Source organism: Notolepis coatsorum (assembly GCF_963971535.1).
Source record: "Notolepis coatsorum genome assembly, chromosome: 18".
Classification (NCBI taxonomy): domain Eukaryota; kingdom Metazoa; phylum Chordata; class Actinopteri; order Aulopiformes; family Paralepididae; genus Notolepis; species Notolepis coatsorum.
The window spans coordinates 52,803,451-52,821,190 of record NC_140182.1 but is presented as its reverse complement, the minus strand read 5'-3'; the positions used below and the strand labels follow the sequence as shown (position 1 = coordinate 52,821,190).

General features: G+C 48.5%; 1 protein-coding gene across 3 annotated transcripts in view; it reads right to left on the bottom strand.

Annotated features, from left to right (window-relative positions):
- The window catches only part of spg11 (SPG11 vesicle trafficking associated, spatacsin), a 165,635-nt gene that overhangs the window by 79,954 nt on the left and 67,941 nt on the right, over nucleotides 1–17,740 (bottom strand). For all 3 annotated transcript variants that reach the window (XM_084334705.1, XM_084334706.1, XM_084334707.1), the window contains exons 16-19: nucleotides 16,753–17,028; nucleotides 16,451–16,557; nucleotides 14,281–14,426; nucleotides 379–549 (exon numbers count right to left, since the gene is read on the bottom strand). In XM_084334705.1, the coding sequence (XP_084190831.1) occupies nucleotides 379–549; nucleotides 14,281–14,426; nucleotides 16,451–16,557; nucleotides 16,753–17,028 (700 nt within the window). The remainder of the gene's footprint in view (nucleotides 1–378; nucleotides 550–14,280; nucleotides 14,427–16,450; nucleotides 16,558–16,752; nucleotides 17,029–17,740) is intronic.

Below are 17,740 nucleotides of genomic sequence, written 5' to 3'. Positions count from 1 at the left end.
TACAATGACAGAAAAATACACGACAGATAAATACAATGACAGATAAATACAATGACAGATAAATACACTGACAGATAAATACAGCTATATTTTGCCGGTGATGGTCATGTAGATCTAGATTCCTTTGTGCCTATAAAAATGACATGGAAATGGGAGGTAGTGTCCAATTCACTAACACTCACAACATACACTGTAGTGCATCTGTGGCACAAATAAGACAACTATACCTTGTGAATAATAGTGGGGCTAGACCAGACCTTGTGAATAACAGTGGGGCTCAACCAAACTGTGTGAATAACAGTGGGGCTCAACCAAACCTTGTGAATAACAGTGGGGCTCAACCAAACATGTCCCATTCTAAAATGCTTGAGGTTGTACCTGCATGAGGTGGTAGATGGAGACGTCAGAGGAGGTGTTGGTGATCCCACGGGGCCCAATGACAGGGAACAGGGCAGCCCTGAGTTTTGGGTAAGGGCTCAAGGCCATCTTCATCAGCTGGGCGTCCACCCTCCACACAGAGTTCAACATCCTGTCTCCTTGACTCACCACCTGTCCACACAGGAGAGGTACGATGGTTAAAATGGGGCAGCAGAGACTCTCACAGCGCAAACGCACCAGTCGCGCGCGAAGGCAGGCGGGCGGGCGACCAGCGCTTCACTTTCGCTCCCATGTTAACGGACGTAGCTGTGCCCACCGGCCGCAAGCGGGTGCGCGACTCGCGGGCTGGAAGCGATCGTTTCCGCTTTGGTTGGATTCAGAGGCGTGTGCCACACGCATTTTCACAGAAATACACTCAATATCTGCATTATTACCACACAGATGTTGTTCAACCAGCTAATGTGTCTGTATCTTTCCCAATACAAATAAACCATATTACTATACTTTTTCAGGAGTACAGTCACACTGATCATCATTCTAAAATGAATTCTAACATTCTAATTAATTATATAATAACTGGTTATACATGCAAAATGGACAATAGAACACTGGAACTGTAAATCTTAAAAACATCTTCAAACGGGGACTGACTTCGCAATAGACTAGGCATTTACAGCTGTTCCAATGTACAGTAAATGTGCCTTCCTCTGTGCACTTTCGCCCGCTCTGAAGTCGGACTCGGTGTGCCCGGCCACGCGTGCTGTTCTCCCACGGAACCCGCGAGTGCCTGCATGTGTGACTGGTGTGTTTGCGCTGTAAGGCTAGGGTTAGTACAGTAGACACAAAGGCTAGGGTTAGTGGACTCAAAGACTAGCGTTAGTAGACTCAAAGGCTAGGGTTAGTAGACTCAAAGGTTAGGGTTAGTAGACTCAAAGGCTAGGGTTAGTAGACTCAAAGGCTAGGGTTAGTAGACTCAAAGGCTATGGTTAGGGTTAGTAGACTCAAAGGCTAGGGTTAGGGTTAGTAGACTCAAAGGTTATGGTTAGTAGACTCAAAGGCTAGCGTTAGTAGACTCAAAGGCTATGGTTAGGGTTAGTAGACTCAGGGGGCTTTCTCACTGCCATTCGGGGTCGAATCAGCTCCGCTCCGTCCTCGTTCCGTCCTTGGGTGCAAACTCCCCCCCTCCCTCTCCCCCCTCTAGTTTGCGTACACACTGCAGTCTTGGTGTGCTCTGGGTTTTGTTTACGGTTTGCGTTTTGAGTGTGTAAGCTTGCCGTAGGCGATGATGTCACGCTCGAACGTCAACACAGGAAGAGTTTAACATACGGTGGTGGAAACTGGATGCCGATATAAAGAAACAAATAACCAATAAATATGAAGTTATATTTGAACCTCTGTTGTCAAGCCTCGTCAATATAACCCACCCCCCTTTTCTCACGAATGGAACTGGTGTCGTGGAGTCCGCTTTGAGCGTTTTCCAGGGTTAGCGCTACGCTAGTTAGCTTAGCCTATTTATTACTAGTTAGCAGCTAACATTAGCCCATCGCTCGCGGCAATTATATTGAATGTCATTGATCTACCGGTCGATCACGGCCGACTGGTTGGGCACCACTGGTCTAATAGAAATAAATGCATTTGAACAAGAAACCAATGTATAGTAGACATAGCAATGGCAAAAAAAATGCCAGGCCTAATGCGAGCCAGGGAAGTCTTGTGCTTGTAACGTGGCTTCATGTTTTCAGCCGTGAGGCTCAACATGCTTGTTTGGTTGAGGTCTGAACTCGCCAAATTGCCATGGGTATTGTCCAGTTGTTGCTGTATGTTTTTATCTGCCCAAAATTCAAGCAAGCATGAAAGCATTACAGTAATGACGTTGTGTGTGTCAGCAAGTTGATACAGCAAGTTGAGCCTCTCCCATGTTTTGGTACAAGCTCGCACACCACGCCCCCCCGCTCCCACTGGCACGCACCCGGAAGCCTGAATTCTTTAACTAACGGATTTCCAGTTCCGCGTTCACGTTCTGCTCTCTGATTGGCCACTGACGTTTCTGGTCGCGCCAATCGTGTGACGGCAAGTTCTGCCACCGGTTAAGCTTAGGCACTCTTTCGAAGTTGGTTAAGGTTAGAGTTTGTCTTAGAGCAGGGCGATAGAACACCAGCCCTGATTCCAAACTCTAACCTTAACCAACTTCGAAAGAGTCGCCTAAGCTTAACCAGTGATAAACTAGGTGTTAGGTAGTTTGCTGCTGTTCGAGGCGGAAATGGGCGCGTCACGCGATTGGGCGCACATGTCACATGACCAGAAACGTCAGTGGCCAATCAGATCGCACCAGAAACATCAGTGGCGAACGCGGAACTGGAAATCCGTTAGTTAAAGAATAGACGCCACCCGGAACCACCTATTTCAGCGGTCCAGGTTTGGAGCGAATCAGCGTCCCCGGGCACACCCTTTTCTGGTGCGATCGGGCTCTGATTCGACCCCGAATGGTTAGTGAGAAAGCCCCCTCAAAGGCTAGGGTTATGGTTAGTAGACACAAGGGTTAGGGTTAGTGGACTCAAATAGTTAGGGTTAGTAGACTCAAAGGTTGGGTTAGTAGACTCAGGAGTGGTACAGTACGCGCAGAGGACTGAGGGCTAGGCCTCCCATCACCCATCGTTAGCCCCAGCCTCTTCCTAGCTAATGTCTGGTCTCTGGCCAACAAAATGGACAAACTAAGACTGCAGATCATCAATCATGGATGGATTAAGGATGGAAAGGATTGATTTTCATGGAATCCTGGATTAATAGTGGGATTCATGACAGTGCTATTGAGCTACCAGGCCTCTCTCTACAGGGAGGACAGAACAACTGATGGCTCTGGAAAAACCAGAGGTGGAGGTTTGTGCATTTACGTATGTAAAAAAAGAAACGTTTTTAATTTTAAAGAATTGGACATTGGACACCCTCTTGTCATGGAGTGATCATGTTTTTATTGTCTGTTTTCATTGAAATGTGATTTTTTTTTTAAATGTCTATCTCAGAGGTGGAAATATCAATGTGATTACCCCGATTAAATAAAGTATAAAAGAAAAAAAACTCTCAAGGTCTCAAGTGCGGCTGCAAATCATGTTATTTCTTAAAACGCAACTGAGTGACTGAATCACTAGCTGGTCATGACGTACAATTAGCACAGACATCAATGCTGGAATCCGTTTACTGCTCAGTTGCTCGGGTGCTGAGAAAATAGTGACAATATAGGTGCAACTAATACTGTCCAACTAGAAGACGGCAAATCTTGTTACATTGAAAACCAAGGCACATAGTTAAAAGTGCTGGGATGAAGGGAGTGGCCAATTGTCTGTTGTATTTCACTGTCTCTGTGATGACCCAGTTCACTCTGGCAGCATTTGAAGCCGTTGTTGTTGCTCTCTGGTGGTAAAAAGGTGTATCGCAACTACACAAAAGGACTACATGAAAGTCAATGGAGAATGCTGGAAATGAATTCCCTAAAAAATCTTCCTGTTGCTAGATGTGAAACATATTCCCACATGCTCATTGTTACGAAGGATCAGATTAAACCGAGTATATATATTTATTTATTGATATATATTGAATAGTATTTGTATATCGTTTGATATCCCTTGTATATTCCTTGTACATATACACGGAATATCCCTTTAGCCTACTATAGCCCATAATATCTCATTCTCCTATTGGACAAAGGACCAGGCGCCAGGGGACCAGCCCCCGGAGCCAAGTTCAAAGTTACCGACAAGACATGTCTGTACTAGCCCCGGCCCTGCCCAGGGATACGGCGACATAAATGAGAGTGGCACTATTTGTTCACCGTGCATATAAATATAGCGCAGGTGGATACAGAAGTTAGTTAACCTAGTTTGTTACCCACTAAGTGAAGCCTCACCCACGATACGACGTGCGGTGAAGTATGGCCTGTTTGGCCCCAGAATAGCATTGAGACCGCGTGCGAATTAATAACTGAATTGTCAGAGTTTGGCACTGTACCGTCGAGTGCGACGTATTTCTATTAAGTTAATAATAGTCTATTGTGTATGGTGCATCGTGCGGTTAGAGTTCTAAAGTGACCAGCATCTCCAACGCTTCCTCGTGTTAGCTAGATTCTTATCCAGGCTGGGCCGACCACATGGCGCTTTCATCCGAGGAGATCTAGGCGAGGACCGAATGGACATGTACACTGGATTACCTACCCGACGTCTGCATAGCCCTGTGCGGCTGGAATATATATTTGCTTTGGTACTGTGATTTGTGGAGCGGATAATCGCCGACGCCTGTGAGTGTTGGATTTACCCCCGAGAGGAGTCAAGGTCGAGTCGGCGCTCAGAGAGCCTGAGGCCGCCTAGCTTTCTTCACTGTGGAGCTACAGCCTACAAGAGAACCAAGCTGTATTCGTCTGCGGATCAAGAGTCTATCGCACTGTCTTCTGTACTCGAAGTCTCCCTAGATATCGTTGACCAGACGTTCTACTACCGACAGCTCTCCTACCCCCCCTGCCGGCTTACAACCGGGAGGACCCCTTCCAGTATATCCCGCTATATCATTAAGTGTACCATAGATATAATTCCCTAAGAGCCAGGTTGTATACTTGCCTCCTGCGTAACCAGAGAATGGACATTCAGTGTTGATTTGCCTACGAATACTCATTTGCCTTACAAGTGCAATCAAATGTAATATAAGTATCATATGTACCTTTTGCTCCATTAAATACTTGATTAATACCTTTGACTGGAACCGATTTCATTGTGGGAAGTGTTCATCATATTCATATATTGTGTACTGTATGGCCAGTAGTTAAAGTACATAAAGCGGTAGTGGTTTAATGATACCATACTTATCAATACAGTCAGGGAATTGTACCCCTCAGTTACACTCATCCTTGTGCCAGAAGCACAGGCTGATCGGCTCCATAGTTTGCGAGATATTGGGTGGGCGTGTGTGTGTGTGCGTGTGCGTGTGTGTGAATCCACCCAATATCTTGCAAATTCACAAACCCACACATAGACGCTACCGAATGCTCCGCCTTCCACAGACATAATAATGAAAGGAATATATATATATATATATATCTGTTGTGAAGGGCCAGATTAAACTGAATATATATATGTATCGTTTGATATACTTTGTATATTATTTATATATATACACGGAATATCCCTTTACCTGCGTACAGACCAGAGTAATATTCGCTCTCCTATTGGACAGCGCCCCCAGGCGCCAACGCGCAAGCCCCCAACGGCAAGTTCAAAGACAACTCCAGGCATGTCAGAACATGCCCAGAGTCTGCGTAGTAATACGAGACAAGGACTGAGGTTGGGACTAGATATTCACTTAAGTATAAATACGGCGCAGGTGTAAACAGCAGTAATTCAGTTCAGTACCTTACCACCTTCACCACGAGTCAACGTGCAGTGAAGTGAGCAACCTTGCATCTAAATAGAGCATTGAGAACCGCGTGCGAATAGAATGTTAAGTGTCAGAGTTTAATGAAGTAACGTTGAGTTCGACTTAATCTAATGTGAAGTAATAGTCGATCATTTATTGTATATCGTGCGGCCACAGTTCTTCCGTGTGTAGCATTACCCATCGGTTCGTCGTGTCTTTAGCTAGTGCACTTATCCAGGCTGTGTGGCCTAAATACGTCGCCCACACCCGAGGAGTCCTAGGCGAGAACCGTTGGACATGTACACAGGAGAATCGGCGCCGGCGATTGCAGAACCATTCCTGGTTGGATTATATTGCTTTGGGACCGTGACCACCGGAGAAGAGCACCGTTGATTTCCACTGTCGTTTGGGATTCAACCTCGTGAGGATTACCACTCGGGCCTGCCTCGTGGAAGGGGCTGGCTAGCTGTCGTCAATGCTGTCGAGCATCTTGGATTACAACTATTGCTTTTGTCTGCGGATCAAGGGAGTACAAGCACCGACTCCTGTACCTGGAGTCTCTTTATTCCTCGTTGACTCAGACGGAGTACCCGAACATTCCTCTACCCATTGTCTCCAGTTGGTACCGGTGTTGCCCTATATAATTGCTACTACACCACAGGTGGCGTCAGCTTAGACCCATCATAAGATTCCTGCTATTCTTAGTGACTTATGCTCTTGACTGACTTTACGTATATTCTTCGCCATACAAGCGCAACCCTAATTCTCATTCTGTAACCGAACGTTGCCTAATAATAATAAATTACCCTCCAATAGTATGTGTCAATGCCGTATTCTTGTGAGTGTTCACCATCTATATTTGATGTACTGTTTGGCCAGTAATTAAAGTACATAACTAGCAGTGGTTTAATATATCACAATCTTTAATACAGTCAGGGTTTTGTAACCCCTCAGTTACAATTGGTCCTTCGAGCCGGAGGGTATCAGTGTAATATTTAATATAATATTAACCATGGCCAGCGGTGAACACTCCCCAAGCGGCTCCCCAAAGCTAGAACGCCCGCAGCGCAAACGTCAGCCACCTCCATATCTAGAGGAATTCGCTTTCGTTCTACCCCCTAGCTTATCTAAACAGACGTTAAATACGGATAAAGCGGATAGTCAAAGCCTGTCAAATCCTATCGACTTGGCGACCCTGCCAGTAGAGACCCCAGTGGGTTCAAACGAAACTGACTCAGCTCACGGGGGGGACCAGGTGGGACATGACATGACTATACCTCCAGACAGCGTCACCGGGATAGACCCCGGAGCGCTCCAGGATAAAGAAAGCGCTCCAGGGATAGAACCCGACACACAACCAAGAGAAGAGAAACGCGCCCAGGAGATGGACCTCAGGGCGCGCCAGGAGAACAGATCTCCAACGAGCCCTGTCAGCACCCGATCACCTCCGTCAGTGTTATCCCCCAGCGAGGCGGACCAGATACTGGCGCAAGCCTTGATCGTCACACTGACAGCCTCCACCGAACGCGACCGGCTTCAAGCAAAGACGCTTAGTGAGCGCGAACACTCCGCCACGGAAAGAGAGCGCCTCCACGCGCAACTCCAAGCGCAAGCCCTTAGTGAGCGTGAACACTCTGCCGTGGAACGAGAGCGCCTCCGGGCGCAACAATTAAGTGAGCGCGAACACTCTGCCATGGAACGAGAGCGCCTCCAGGCTCAACAGATGAGCGAGCGCGAACAACGAGAGCGCCTCCAGGCGCAACAAGCAAGCGAGCGCGAACACTCTGCAGCGGACCGAGAGCGCCTTCACGCACAACTCCAAGCGCAAGCCCTTAGTGAACGCGAACACTCTGCAACTGAAAGAGAGCGCTTCCAGGCGCAACAAAGGAGTGAGGACGACCGCATAAGACTGGAGGAAAGGCGCCTTCAGACGGAAGAGAACATTGAACGAGAACGCACCAATGCCCAGCGCGAAGCAGAGCGCGACCGGCTGCAGGCGCAGATGATAGAACAATTGATTGCCAGGGCGACACCCCCTCTCTCCGCACGGAGCTCCCGGAGATCATCACGACAAGGGTCTAGGGCACCTTCCCCTACCCGACAAAGCGACCCGGGACCCGGCCAACAGGAGGAACCTGTCTACGTCTCCGACCCCCCCTCCCCGACCGGTCCATACGAGACCCAGCCAACGGGAAGAACCGGCCTACGTCGCCGAGAGACTGACTAGAAGACTCCAGGACCAGGAAGAGGAAGAGGAGGAATGTCAAGCCCACCAGCAGCAACGTACTCTGGACCAGGAGGCCCAGTACAGCCCCGACTTCAGCCCCGAGTCACTGCACTACAAACCCCCGACTCAACTCACGGGTGAGTTTGACGTACAGTCAGCACCGAGGAACAGCACCTGGGGACCCGGCCTCTGGTACCCACCAAGTACCAACCCACGACAACACGTACGGGGAGACTCGCCCAGGAGGCCTCTTCCCCTACACTCACCAATGTGCCAGCCATCCATGGCATCGTACCTTGGCACACCAACGTTCCCAGACTTTACGCGCGAGGACAGAGCACAGTACACGGAATTACGCATGTGCTTGGAGACTATGATGTCCGACGTCCCCGACGAGTCGTACAAATATGCCATCCTCCTCAAGCATCTCAAGGTGCCCAGAGCGCATAACATAGCGCTGGCATATTCCAACTCAAGCACCCCATACTCCGCGGCTCTAGTGGCCCTCGACCAGCGTTATGGACGCATATGGGATTACGTGATCCAAGAAATACGGGATATCGACCGCCTTCCCCCAGCCAAAGACAATAGAGCACTGGATGACCTCTCTATCAAGTAATTTAGGTAATTAAGTAATTTAGGACCTGCTCCGAGGTCATCAATTGGCACACATGCGATGCATGCATGCAATTCGTATCTGCGATTAACCCATCCCGTCGCCCTTCCCCCCCAAGGGCAGCCGGGAGCAGACAGGCGTCAACGTGAGCCGCGCCAGGGGACCAATCCAAGTGCTCCTGTCCGTCTTCGTCAAGGACGCCACAGCGTTAGCGATCTTGTTGTTGTGCATGTTTTTCCATTGAGTTTATCTTATCGGGGGGGAAACCCTTGCGAGCACGGGGAGAACATGCAAACTCCACACAGAAAGGCCTGGGAGATACCCCACCTGGGTACCTGGCATCATGGAAACCTGGTCCCCAAGCGGGAATCGAACCCTGGACCTTCTTGCTGTGAGGCGACAGTGTTAACCACTACACCACCGTGCCGCATCAAGGTACAATCCCTAGTAGGGATGCTGGGGTCCCAAAAGGAGAAGGGGAGATATGAACTGTATGCAAATTCTAATGTGGAGCGAATACTGGAGAAGCTCCCTCCAGCCCGCCAAGAGCGTTTTCGGCGGCAGAGAGACCACCGTGATCCCGACGGCCCCGAGCCATCCCTCCTAGACCTGGCCGCTTTCCTCGCAAGGGAAGTTAGCAGCCTACGACTGGACACATTCGTGTGGAGTGGATCTAGCTCAAGAGATGGACCTCGGAGGTCCAACGATAACCGCCGGTCAGTGACCGTTATGCACCAGGCCGAGTCAGTGCCGCAGCACAAGAACCACAGCACCCCCCCGACCAAGGGGAAGTGGAAGATTGTATGCCAGTACTGTGAAAAGGAACATTGGCTGTCTCAATGTGACACTTTCAAGAAGCTGACCGCTGACGAGGTGAGTCAGTGGATCAAAGCCAATCGCCGCTGCTTCCGCTGCGCGCGCAGCCATATGGCAGCTGAGTGCCGTTTAAAGAAGAAATGCAGCAAGTGAGACGGCGCCCACTTGGAGGTCCTACACGACAGCAACAAGAAGAAACCCGTACCCCCAAGCAGCTCGAGAGTGAACGTCATGTACATAGACCCTGCGAAGAGCGGGAGCTCCCGAGTGCTCTTGAAGGTGGTCCGAGTGATATTAAGCTACAAGGACAAGGTCATGGACACTTACGCCGTCCTAGACGATGGGTCAGAAAAGACTCCTCCTCGCATCCGCCGCAGCCCGGCTGGGTCTGCGGGGGAGCGAAGAAACAATGACAATCCGTACCATTAGAAGAGACCTGAAGACCATAAAGGGTGAAAATGTCTCCTTCACGATAGCAGCGGTCGGGCAGCCCGAGAAGCAGTATAGCATTACTAACGCCTTCACCAGCCACGACATAGGCCTGTCACAGTACACCTACCCCATCCCAAAGCTGATGGAAAAATACGTGCACCTACGTCAACTACCTATACCGCTCATCGACGACGCCACCCCGACCCTGCTCATAGGATCCGACCACGCACACCTCATCGTCCCAACGGACCGGGTCCATATCGGGCCCAGAGGCTGTCCAGCAGCGGTCGAGACCCGCCTGGGTTGGACACTACAAGGCCCCCTCTCCGGGTCTTCCAACCGACCGACAGCCACTCGCTGCCTCCACTCAAGGATAAACGAAGAAGACACCACCCTCTTACAGCACGTCGAGAGGCTATGGACATTAGACGTGATGCCCTTTAAGAATGAAAAGAAACTTGTTCGCTCAAAGGAAGACACTTATGCCATAACCCTCCTCGAGCAGAGGACAAAGAGAGTCGAGGTCAATGGAGTGATGAGATACGCAACTCCACTCTTGAGACGAGAGGGTATGCCCACCCTCCACGCCTCAAAAGAAGCGACAGAACGATATCTACTGAACACCGAGCGGCGTCTAGCCAAAGACCCCACTCAAGCCACTGTGTACCGCGCTGAGATCGACAAGCTGATCACAGCGGGACACATAAAGAAAATTGACATTCAAGAGGCCGACCAGACGATCGAATCATGGTACGTGCCCCACCACAAGGTCCACCACAACGGCAAGGATCGCATTGTATTCAACTGCAGCTACCAGATCGGACTACAGAATCTGAATAAAGAACTCTTGCCCGGCCCAACACTCGGCCCCTCTCTACTCGGCGTACTACTACGTTTCCGCCAAGACAAGGTGGCCATCAGCGGCGACATCAAAGGGATGTTCCTGCAGGTGCGACTAGTGGAGGAGGACAAGCCCTTGCTGCGGTTCCTATGGAGAGAGAGGATCAAAGATGAGCAACCATCCATCTACCAATGGGAGGTCCTCCCCTTCGGAACCACATGCAGCCAATGCTGTGCTACGTTCGCACTGCAAAAACATGTGACAGAAGACCCTGAAGCTGACGAGGAAGTCAGACAAAGTGTAGAGAGGAGTTTCTACGTGGACAACTGTCTGCAAAGCGTCTCGACGCCAGAAGAAGCCGAAGCCCTCCTACTCAAGCTCCGCGCCTCACTGATCAAAGGCGGCTTTGATCTCCGGCAGTGGGCCAGCAGTGACCCTCAAGTACTTCGCAGCCTCTCCCCAGAGACAAAGGCAGCAAGCAGCGAGACCTGGATGGCGACCATCCCAGGTGAAGCACAAGAAATGACATTGGGCCTAGTCTGGCGCTTCAAAACAGACTCGCTACATTACAAATACACGCCCCTGACCACAAAGCAGGGAAGGTCGACCCCTCTACCGACCACCAGACGGAGCGTATACAGAACACTCGCAAGGCAATACGACCCGCTGGGGTGTATACTACCTTACACCACCCGGGCGAAAATGATTGTACGAGAGCTGTGGGACAAGGAACAGGGCTGGGACGACCCCATACCCGAGCACCTAGCTTCCACCTGGAGAGAGTGGGAGAGAGAACTTAACTCGCTCCAAAATGTGAACATACGCCGAAGCTACTTCCCACCCACAGTGCGGCTCGAGACGTGCCAGATGGACCTGCACGTCTTCAGCGACGCCTCAGAAGTGGCCTACGGCTCGGTGGCTTACTTGCGGGCCCGAGAGGAGGGAGGAGAAATACACACAGCCTTCATCCTGGCTCGCTCAAGGATAGCCCCCTGCAAGCAACAATCGATCCCGCGTCTAGAGCTCTGCGCAGCTCTGGTAGGCGGCGCAACTCGCCACGTTGATCCAACGTGAACTCACCATCCCGGTGCAAAGAACAATCTTGTGGTCAGACTCCATGACCGTACTCAGATGGATCCAGTCCGATTCTTGTAGATACAAGGTCTTCGTGGGAGTCAGAATCACAGAGATCCAAGACCTAACAGGATCAGCGTGCTGGAGGTACGTGGATACGAAACAGAACCCAGCAGATGTCATCACACGGGGGATGTCCCTAGATGACCTCACACGTCACAATATCTACAGTGACGGTCCTGAGTTCCTCAAGCTCCCGGAAGAAGAGTGGCCTAACCCCACACCACGGGAGGCTAGTCAAGAGGAGGCAGAGATCAAGAAATCTATGTTCTGTGGGTTGACGCACACACCAGTCCTCACTGACCCTAACATAGACGACTGCCTCACCTTTGAGAGTGCGCAGTTAAAGACATTCCTGTGGCACCACCCTGAGGTTCCCCCCACTACCGACATTAACGCAGCTAACTACGAAGAGGCAGAACTCCTTCTGCTACAGCGAGCCCAAAGAGACTTGTTCCCCGACGAGCTAGACTGCCTGCAGGGAACAAAGCCAATCCCGTCAGACAGCAGACTGCTCCACTTGGCCCCCGAGCGCGACACCCATGGCCTCATCAGGGTGGGTGGTCGTCTGAGACGGGCCCCGGACTTAACGGATGACGTCAAGTTTCCTATAGTCCTCAACAGCCGACACAAAGTCACTGAGCTCATCATAAAGAAATACGACGAGGATGTGCACCACGCTGGGGCAGAGAGTCTTCGCTGAGATCCGACGTCGCTATTGGATACTGAACGGAAGAGAAGCAGTACGTCGCTTCCAGCGGACTCGACCAGACTGTCGCCAGTGGCGAGCACAGCCCAGTATACCCAGGATGGCCGACCTGCTTCACCGCCACACCCGACCCGTGGCGAGGCCGATAGAGTTGCCGAGGCTCCCTGACTCCCCTGATGACGATCATGACCCACTGACTTTGTAGATTGCCCTACTCCCCACAACAGACATTGAGCAGTTGACTGGACTATTAATCTGTCTTCCTCTTTAACTAATTAGGTGCGGACTAATTAGGAGGCGGCTGTTGTGAAGGGCCAGATTAAACTGAATATATATATGTATCGTTTGATATACTTTGTATATTATTTATATATATACACGGAATATCCCTTTACCTGCGTACAGACCAGAGTAATATTCGCTCTCCTATTGGACAGCGCCCCCAGGCGCCAACGCGCAAGCCCCCAACGGCAAGTTCAAAGACAACTCCAGGCATGTCAGAACATGCCCAGAGTCTGCGTAGTAATACGAGACAAGGACTGAGGTTGGGACTAGATATTCACTTAAGTATAAATACGGCGCAGGTGTAAACAGCAGTAATTCAGTTCAGTACCTTACCACCTTCACCACGAGTCAACGTGCAGTGAAGTGAGCAACCTTGCATCTAAATAGAGCATTGAGAACCGCGTGCGAATAGAATGTTAAGTGTCAGAGTTTAATGAAGTAACGTTGAGTTCGACTTAATCTAATGTGAAGTAATAGTCGATCATTTATTGTATATCGTGCGGCCACAGTTCTTCCGTGTGTAGCATTACCCATCGGTTCGTCGTGTCTTTAGCTAGTGCACTTATCCAGGCTGTGTGGCCTAAATACGTCGCCCACACCCGAGGAGTCCTAGGCGAGAACCGTTGGACATGTACACAGGAGAATCGGCGCCGGCGATTGCAGAACCATTCCTGGTTGGATTATATTGCTTTGGGACCGTGACCACCGGAGAAGAGCACCGTTGATTTCCACTGTCGTTTGGGATTCAACCTCGTGAGGATTACCACTCGGGCCTGCCTCGTGGAAGGGGCTGGCTAGCTGTCGTCAATGCTGTCGAGCATCTTGGATTACAACTATTGCTTTTGTCTGCGGATCAAGGGAGTACAAGCACCGACTCCTGTACCTGGAGTCTCTTTATTCCTTGTTGACGGAGTACCCGAACATTCCTCTACCCATTGTCTCCAGTTGGTACCGGTGTTGCCCTATATAATTGCTACTACACCACAGGTGGCGTCAGCTTAGACCCATCATAGGATTCCTGCTATTCTTAGTGACTTATGCTCTTGACTGACTTTACGTATATTCTTCGCCATACAAGCGCGACCCTAATTCTCATTCTGTAACCGAACGTTGCCTAATAATAATAAATTACCCTCCAATAGTATTTCTGTGTCAATGCCGTATTCTTGTGAGTGTTCACCATCTATATTTGATGTACTGTTTGGCCAGTAATTAAAGTACATAACTAGCAGTGGTTTAATATATCACAATCTTTAATACAGTCAGGGTTTTGTAACCCCTCAGTTACAATATCAGTTAAATTAGAAAATACTAAATGTGAGATTGGCATTTGGTTAGACTAAAACTTTTAAATGTAACTGTCTGTAATTCAAGTTTTCACCCCCAAATAAAGCAGAGGTCCAAAAAAGAAAATTACAAATATTGTGCCATGTAGAGGTGAATACCTGGTCTATGCCACCGGGGGTGAACATGATGGTTCCCAGGGCCAGAAGACTGTGGCCCTCCAACAGCATGCTGCTCACCGAGGCCTGGCTACCTGGGAGGAGGACCTGGGCACTGGTCAGACTGGCCTGGAACACACGCTCTGGATCTGGAAGCATTCAACTCAGGATTCCTACATGTTTTTTGTTGATCAAATTCCATGGCTTTTCCATGACTATTCCATTGACCAGTTGTATAATTTCCATGAATTGTCAAGTTCTATGTTGCATTGATACCTTTTGTATTTCAATTAGTTCAATCAGACCCTCCAGGAGATAATACCATGGTAATACCTTGGAAACAAACAGTACTTCCTTTTCCAGTACAATTTCAGCTTACGGTACTTATTGAGTAAATTGTCATGTTTTACTTAGTAACATTGATTGATTGATTGATTGATTGATTGATTGATTGATTGAATGAAGTGTATTTCAAATATGCAACACATGCCCTGAGGACTAGGGATACAGACATATTCCATAACTCCATAACTCTCCTCTTTCTATTGTGGACCAGTAGAAGTTAATCACAACTGTGGTTGTGATGCTCTTTTTGTCATTTGGGTTTCCTTCATGTGATGCTGATATGTTTTTTCTTTCTCTCTTTCTTTCGTCCTTTTTTAATTTCAATGATATACTTCTAACTGTTGATAATGCTATGTTATGATGTAAGAGTAAATCATTCTAAGTTATGATGTGAGAGCAAATCATTCTAAGTTATGATCATTCCACAGATACTGTTACAAAGGATCAGATTAAACCGAATATATATATTTATTGATTGATATATATTGCATAGTATTTGTATATCGTTTGATATCCCTTGTATATTCCTTGTACATATACACGGAATATCCCTTTAGCCTAGTACAGACCATAATATTTCGTTCTCCTATTGGACAGCGGTCCACAGGCGCCAGGGCCGTGCCTCCAGAGTCAGGTTCAAAGCCACCGTCAAGACATGTCTGTACATGCCCGGCCTTGCCCAGGAATACGAGACAGAAATGAGGTTGGCACTAGATTGTTCGCCGTGCATATAAATATGGCGCAGGTGAATACAGAAGTAGAGTTACCCAATAAGTTGAAGCCTCACCCACGATACAACGTGCGGTGAAGTATGGCCTGTTTGGCCCCAAATAGAGCATTGAGACCGCGTGCGAATTAATAACTGAATTGTCAGAGTTTGGCGCTATACCGTCGAGTGCGACATATTTCTATTAAGTCAGTAATAGTCTATTTGTGTATAGTGTATCGTGCGGCTAAAGTTCTACAGTGACCAGCATCACCAACGCTTCCTCGTACCAGCTAGAGTGCTTATCCAGGCTGGGCTGCTTTCATGGCGCTTTCACCCGAGGAGACCTAGACGAGAACCGTGTGGACATGTACACTGGATTAATCTACCCGACGACTACATAGCCCTTTGCGGCTGGATTATATTTGTTTTGGTCCTGTGATTTATGGAGCGGAGAATCGCCGACGCCTACACGTGTGGGATTTACCCTGTGAGGAGCCACGTCGAGTCTGCGCCTCAGAGAGCCTGAGGCCGGCTAGCTTTCTTCACTGTGGAGCTACAGTCTACGGAGAACAGCTGTATTCGTCTGTGGATCAAGAGACTATTGCACCGTCTCCTGTACTTGGAGTCTCCTTAGTCATCGTTGACCAGACTCTCTACTACCGACAGATCCTCTACCCCTGCTGGCTTACAACCGGGGGGACCCTTCCAGTATCTCCCGCTATATATTACTAGTGTACCATAGATATAATTCCCTAAGATTCAGGTTGTATAATTACCTCCTGCGTAACCAGAGAATGGACATTCATTATTGATTTGCCTACGCACATTCCTTTGCCTTATAAGCGCATCCAAAGTAAAATAGAGAAGTATATTATGTACCTTTTGCTGCAATAAATACTTGATTACACCTTTGTGTGGAACCGATTCATTGTGCGAAGTGTTCATCATATTTATATATCATGTACTGTATGGCCAGTAATTAAAGTACATAAAGCGGTAGTGGTTTAATGATACCATACTTATCAATACAGTCAGGGAATTGTACCCCTCAGTTACAGATACTGTACAAATTGTCTACTCAAATATCCTGACAATGGAGGTAAAAGGGATGTTCCGTACCTGAACGCTCTCTTGTGATCTCTTGCATTTTCACCAGCATTTCAAACCATGGGTGACTTTCATACAGAGACGGATTTGCCAGAACAGGACAGTTTCTTGGGGTCAGCCTGGTGAACAACACAACACAACACAACACACGTCATACTCATTATGACATTTGTAACATTACAATAGGTTGTAAAAACATGATGCTCCATCCTTTCAACACACAGACTGTGTGCCTTTATGCTGTAAAGTATGGATGACAATAAATCTGAATCTGAACAATTCAATATCCATTTGATAACCACCCTGTGACCTACCTGTAATGCTCCAGGTATGTGTAGAGCAGGCAGCGCAGGCTGTTGTCCAGACAGTAGTAGATGAAGCAATTGTGGAAGTGTTGTCCCTGCAGGGAGCGGTACTGGGGGACAGGGGGGCTGGCCTGCTGAGAGACAGGGGGGCTGGCTTGCTGGGGGACAGGGGGGCTGGCCTGCTGAGAGACGGGGGGGCTGGCCTGCATCACCCCACTGGCCCGGCCCAGTCTCCACAACAGCTTCTCAAAGTCCACCAGTTCCACCTGGGTGTACAGGCCTCTCCTGGGGGAAGGGAGGTGGGAGGTTGGTTGAGAGGATGTAACCTCAGTTAAAGGGGGCCTATTGTGAAAATGGCCTTTTCTTGTGTTTTGCAATATTTTTACAGAATGAGGGGTTGTCCCAACACAGACTAATTTAAATAATGTGCATTGTGCCTTTTCTGCTGTTCAGCTGTGACAAGAACCCTCCCTCTTGAAATGAGCCATTCAGAATAGCAGCAACAATCACTGTAGTTAGTAAGACCTTGTATGCGCGTGTATGTGAGATCTTGATCAAATGCGTACAAGATGGCAGCTTGCTCGTAAATCTTCTCTAAGCATAAAAAACGCTGTTTGGAATTGCAATATTTTAGTTTTGGTCTGATGTGTGGGTTGGAGTTTAGTGGGGATAGGAGATGGTTGCTATTGCTGGCCACTCCTCAAGCTCTGCCAAGAGAGGTCTAGAGAACGTTGTATTACCATTCAGAGATGTAGTAGAGGATAAACCCACTTGAACACAGTTAATAAATGTATTAATTACCACTCAGATGTGGTGGAGGATAAACCCACTTGACACCAAAACTCAATTTATACCCACCTTTTTATTTTAATTAAAATGAATGGAAGTGAATGCATGATGTTGGGAGGAATGGTAAAGAAAGAAAGAAAGAAAGAAAGAAAGAAAGAAAGAAAGAAAGAAAGAAAGAAAGAAAGAAAGAAAGAAAGAAAGAAAGAAA